This window comes from Taudactylus pleione, unplaced genomic scaffold (genome assembly GCF_031769625.1).
Source record: "Taudactylus pleione unplaced genomic scaffold, aTauple2 ptg001564l, whole genome shotgun sequence".
Classification (NCBI taxonomy): domain Eukaryota; kingdom Metazoa; phylum Chordata; class Amphibia; order Anura; family Myobatrachidae; genus Taudactylus; species Taudactylus pleione.
Window position 1 is genome coordinate 1,482,483 of NW_028285961.1, and position 6,000 is coordinate 1,488,482.

At 51.1% G+C, this 6,000-nt stretch overlaps 1 protein-coding gene across 1 annotated transcript in view; it reads right to left on the reverse strand.

Annotated features, from left to right (window-relative positions):
- Positions 1 to 5,592, reverse strand: part of DNHD1 (dynein heavy chain domain 1) — a 167,986-nt gene extending 162,394 nt beyond the window's left edge. The window contains exons 1-3 of the mRNA XM_088464032.1: positions 5,503 to 5,592; positions 5,054 to 5,170; positions 2,248 to 2,464 (exon numbers count right to left, since the gene is read on the reverse strand). Coding sequence (XP_088320158.1) covers positions 2,248 to 2,464; positions 5,054 to 5,170; positions 5,503 to 5,592 — 424 coding nt within the window. The remainder of the gene's footprint in view (positions 1 to 2,247; positions 2,465 to 5,053; positions 5,171 to 5,502) is intronic.
- Positions 5,593 to 6,000: the final 408 nt, after the last annotated feature.

Genomic DNA, 6,000 nt, shown 5'->3' on the forward strand with positions numbered 1-6,000 from the left:
ACCCACCGCTCTATGCTCCTCACTCACTGTCTCTCCCCTCTGTGTCACCCGTCTGTCTGCCCCTCCCCTATAGTGTAATCTCTCATCCTAACCCACCGCTCTATGCTCCTCACTCACTGTCTCTCCCCTCTGTGTCACCTCTGTCAGTCTGCTCCTCCCCTATAGTGTAAGCTCTCATCCTATCCCAACGCTCTATGCTCCTCACTCACTGTCTCTCTCCTCCCCTATAGAGTGTAACCTCTCATCCTAACCCACCGCTCTATGCTCCTCACTCACTGTCTCTCCCCTCTGTCATCCCTGTCTGTCTGACCCTCCCTTTTAGAATGTAAGCTCTCACGAGCAGGGCCCTCTTCCCTCGTGTGCTTCTCCTTGCCTTACTTATACTCCCTACAACAACATCTAACACTTGGTTGCTAATCACTAATGCAGCAATGTTTATACGGGAGCCGGTGCTTAGAATGCTGGTGCTGGAATCCAGATGGTAAGTAGTGGGGCTAGGGGGAGGGTTAGGCACTAGAGGGGGGAGGGACAGGGTGCGGGGAGGGAGAGGATAGGTTTAGGCACTAGCGGGGGAGAGTTAGGGTGTGGGGAGGGGGAGGATAGGTTTAGGCACTAGCGGGGGAGGTAAGGTTTAGGGTGCGGGGAGTGGAGGATAGGTTTAGGCACTAGCGGGGGAGGGTTAGGGTGCACGGAGGGGGAGGATAGGTTTAGGCACTAGCGGGGGAGGTTAGGTTTAGGGTGCGGGGAGGGGAGGATAGGTTTAGGCACTAGCGGGGGAGGGTTAGGGTGCGCGGAGGGGGAGGATAGGTTTAGGCACTAGCGGGGGAGGTTAGGTTTAGGGTGCGGGGAGGGGAGGATAGGTTTAGGCACTAGCGGGGGAGGTTAGGTTTAGGGTGCGGGGAGGGGAGGATAGGTTTAGGCACTAGCAGGGGAGGTTAGGTTTAGGGTGCGGGGAGGGGGAGGATAGGTTTAGGCACTAGCGGGGGAGGTTTAGGCACTAGCGGGGGAGGGTTAGTGTGCGCGGAGGGGGAGGGTAGGTTTAGGCACTAGCGGGGGAGGGTTAGGGTGCGCGGAGGAGGAGGATAGGTTTAGGCACTAGCGGGGGAGGGGAGGATAGGTTTAGGCACTAGCGGGGGAGGACAGGTTTAGGGTGCGGGGAGGGGGAGGATAGGTTTAGGCACTAGCGGGGGAGGTTAAGTTTAGGGTGCGGGAAGGGGGACGATAGGTTTAGGCACCGGGGAGGGTTAGAAGACTGATGGACAAGTGTCGGTATTGTAATCCTGGCGGGATGCTGGTGTTGAGATCCCGTATCCATCCCGTTTATACATCATGTCCTTGTATTGCATTATTTGGTACTGTAATTAAATGTGTTAAATAAAAGGATAATAATAGTAATAATAGTAATAGTAACATAGTATTATTGTGCCAGTTGCGTTGGATTATTTCCGGATACTGCAATGGTAACCCCGGTCTTACATAAAACCATCATTTGCAGTATAACCCTCACTGGATATTTGTGTAACCTCCATTTAATCTCAGAGGCACATTCAGGGGCAAACGCAGGATTTCTACACAGGGGTTTCTAAATGACTGATTTTAAAGCAAGTGTGGCCAGGCCATGAGGAAGACATATAATCAGCACTTAGCCAGCTATAATATACGTCATACGAAGTATAGTGTATGTAATAATGCTGACATATACAGGACCAGAGATCACAGTGACCCATTATATGCCGCCGTAGGGTCGTCCTGCCTGAGCCGATGTGGTCTCCATTCCAGATCATGGGAGCAAGTCCGGGAATCTGGGGGGGGATGGGGCAGAAAAAGAACCTAGCCCTGCCCAAATATGTACATTGTTCTCCTTATGTATTGGATAGTGTATTATACAATATTAATAACTGACCCTATAGATGGTCTGTATCAGTGCACCCCTAACAGTGCATATTTTCCAGATCTCCTAGTTGTGCACAAGTGTATTCATTACTGGCTGACACATTTTAAAAGATCAACAGATGGTGCTAATGATTTCATTTGTGACACTGAGGGGATCTTAAACATGCAACTTTAGTATTATATGCAATTTATATTGCAGTCATCATGGTGTGGGCTAGAGAGGGGGTTTTCCAGGTAACTGGAACCCCCCCTTACATGTGCCTATGATGTTTGCTAGAATACTACTAGAGGATGGCTGATGGCCACATGGATAGAGTATCATATATAAGAGACACGTAAAGCTCTGCCCCTCACCAGATAGAAGGACAGCGCCACTGTCCTGTGTACGGTAACCTTTATCAGGATCTCGGAATCTGCCACTGGGCGGCCGCTTGGAGAGGTCTGGACTGGGGTCTCCACTATACACACAAAGGAAAAACCTGATCAGGCGAAACTCCTTCTCCTGCCAGAAGGTCCCAATCTTCTTAAAGTTCTGATATGCGGAGAACTGCGCCTGAGCCCAGAGAGCGATCTGCTGAGAACAAGCACAAATCATACAGAGCCCCAACAATGTCCTCTCCTGCAATCAGCACCCTGTTCCTGCAATCAGCACCCTGCACAGATTACATCACATACTGTTCCTGCAATCAGCACCCTGCACAGATTAGGTCACAGCCTGTTCCTGCAATCAGCACCCTGCACGGATTAGGTCACAGCCTGTTCCTGCAATCAGCACCCTGCACGGATTACATCACAGCCTGTTCCTGCAATCAGCACCCTGCACGGATTAGGTCACAGCCTGTTCCTGCAATCAGCACCCTGCACGGATTAGGTCACAGCCTGTTCCTGCAATCAGCACCCTGCACGGATTACATCACAGCCTGTTCCTGCAATCAGCACCCTGCACGGATTAGGTCACAGCCTGTTCCTGCAATCAGCACCCTGCACGGATTACATCACACCATGTTCCTGCAATCAGCACCCTGCACGGATTAGGTCACAGCCTGTTCCTGCAATCAGCACCCTGCACGGATTACATCACAGCCTGTTCCTGCAATCAGCACCCTGCACGGATTAGGTCACAGCCTGTTCCTGCAATCAGCACCCTGCACGGATTACATCACACCCTGTTCCTGCAATCAGCACCCTGCACGGATTAGGTCACAGCCTGTTCCTGCAATCAGCACCCTGCACGGATTACATCACAGCCTGTTCCTGCAATCAGCACCCTGCACGGATTACATCACACCCTGTTCCTGCAATCAGCACCCTGCACAGATTACATCACACCCTGTTCCTGCAATCAGCACCCTGCACGGATTACATCACACCCTGTTCCTGCAATCAGCACCCTGCACGGATTACATCACATACTGTTCCTGCAATCAGCACCCTGCACGGATTACATCACAGCCTGTTCCTGCAATCAGCACCCTGCACAGATTACATCACAGCCTGTTCCTGCAATCAGCACCCTGCACGGATTACATCACAGCCTGTTCCTGCAATCAGCACCCTGCACGGATTAGGTCACAGCCTGTTCCTGCAATCAGCACTCTGCACGGATTACATCACACCCTGTTCCTGCAATCAGCACCCTGCACGGATTAGGTCACAGCCTGTTCCTGCAATCAGTACCCTGCACGGATTACATCACAGCCTGTTCCTGCAATCAGCACCCTGCACGGATTAGGTCACAGCCTGTTCCTGCAATCAGTACCCTGCACGGATTACATCACAGCCTGTTCCTGCAATCAGCACCCTGCACGGATTACATCACACCCTGTTCCTGCAATCAGCACCCTGCACAGATTACATCACACCCCGTTCCTGCAATCAGCACCCTGCACGGATTACATCACACCCTGTTCCTGCAATCAGCACCCTGCACACATTACATCACAGCCTGTTCCTGCAATCAGCACCCTGCACGGATTAGGTCACAGCCTGTTCCTGCAATCAGCACCCTGCACGGATTAGGTCACAGCCTATGTCTGCAATCAGCACCCTGCACGGATTAGGTCACAGCCTGTTCCTGCAACCAGCACCCTGCACAGATTACATACCAGCCTGTTCCTGCAATCAGCACCCTGCACAGATTACATCACAGCCTGTTCCTGTAATCAGCACCCTGCACGGATTAGGTCACAGCCTGTTCACCCTGCACGGATTAGGTCACAGCCTGTTCCTGCAATCAGCACCCTGCACGGATTAGGTCACAGCCTGTTCCTGCAACCAGCACCCTGCACGGATTAGGTCACAGCCTGTTCCTGCAATCAGCACCCTGCACGGATTAGGTCACAGCCTGTTCCTGCAATCAGCACCCTGCACGGATTAGGTCACAGCCTGTTCCTGCAATCAGCACCCTGCACGGATTAGGTCACAGCCTGTTCCTGCAATCAGCACCCTGCACGGATTAGGTCACAGCCTGTTCCTGCAACCAGCACCCTGCACAGATTACATACCAGCCTGTTCCTGCAATCAGCACCCTGCACAGATTACATCACAGCCTGTTCCTGTAATCAGCACCCTGCACGGATTAGGTCACAGCCTGTTCACCCTGCACGGATTAGGTCACAGCCTGTTCCTGCAATCAGCACCCTGCACGGATTAGGTCACAGCCTGTTCCTGCAACCAGCACCCTGCACGGATTAGGTCACAGCCTGTTCCTGCAATCAGCACCCTGCACGGATTAGGTCACAGCCTGTTCCTGCAATCAGCACCCTGCACGGATTAGGTCACAGCCTGTTCCTGCAATCAGCACCCTGCACGGATTAGGTCACAGCCTGTTCCTGCAATCAGCACCCTGCACGGATTAGGTCACAGCCTGTTCCTGCAATCAGCACCCTGCACGGATTAGTAAGGTAACTTGGACTCATGGATGATTTGGCAAATTCAATACAAATATTTGTGAATCTGAGAATGAATATGACCAGTTATTCTGCGATTAGAGGAAGACGTGAATATTTGCCACTCAGTAGAATTGCTAAGTTACATCAGTTATCTTCCATTTTATAGTACAGGTAGGTTAGTATATGTTACACTCTTCATCGTCATGTCAGCTCTAGCAAGAAAGATCGGTCTGGATGGAATCCACATTGTCCTATATCCCCAGATATACAGTCCACCGAGGGTCATCTACAGTCCACCGAGGGTCATCTACAGTCAACCGTGGGTCATCTACAGTCAACCGTGGGTCATCTACAGTCAACCGTGGGTCATCTACAGTCCATGCTGACTATTTGTTAATAAAATCAAAGTAATCCAGTACTTATCTATTTCAATAACAACTTCACAAAAAGACGTTTCCCACTTGGCCCCTTTCAAGGGTTTAAAGTGCCCCAGCTCCTTCATGACTGAATGGTTCCCTCAAATCCTTCATAAGCAGAGGGTCTCTATGGCCCCTTTATAACTGGAGAATCCCCCCTCTCCAAGATCCTTCGTATAACAAGCGTTGTCTGTACCCTGTTCTGATGGAAGAAGTGATAAACGGACTGATTACAGCACCAGGAGGACAATCAGGATCCCCCCTTCTACTCTCGGGACAATGGCACAACACCCCCCTCTGACCTTCAGCAATTGTTCTTTGTGATGATGTAATGGGCAGGAAAGCAGCTCCAGCAGTGTCAGCGTCTCCAGACCAGCGAACGTCTTCCCCATCACTACAAGGACAGTACACAGCAATTATGTTTCATGTGTCACACATCTTTCCTGTGTATCTGCTGTGTCCACACACACCTAGTGTCCTTGCGCCATCAGACGTGACACGCCTGGCGCAACTGAGATGCTCCAACATGGGAAACGTAGCGAACACTTCACTAAATACTGCATCATAACTGCATACAAAGCCGCTCACATTGTACCAGGGGCGCTAGGAATTACTACAACCTATGTACAAAGTGCAGATTCAGGGAACGTGCTGGAAGGAATCGCTGCGGCTGCTCATATCAGATCCGTTCTTACACAGATTTGCACCTAACTCGCACACAGATATACAGATGCCGCCAGCCCCATGGGTCAGTGTATAATAGCAATGTAGTTCTGTCCCTTCTTACTGCTTATTGCGGT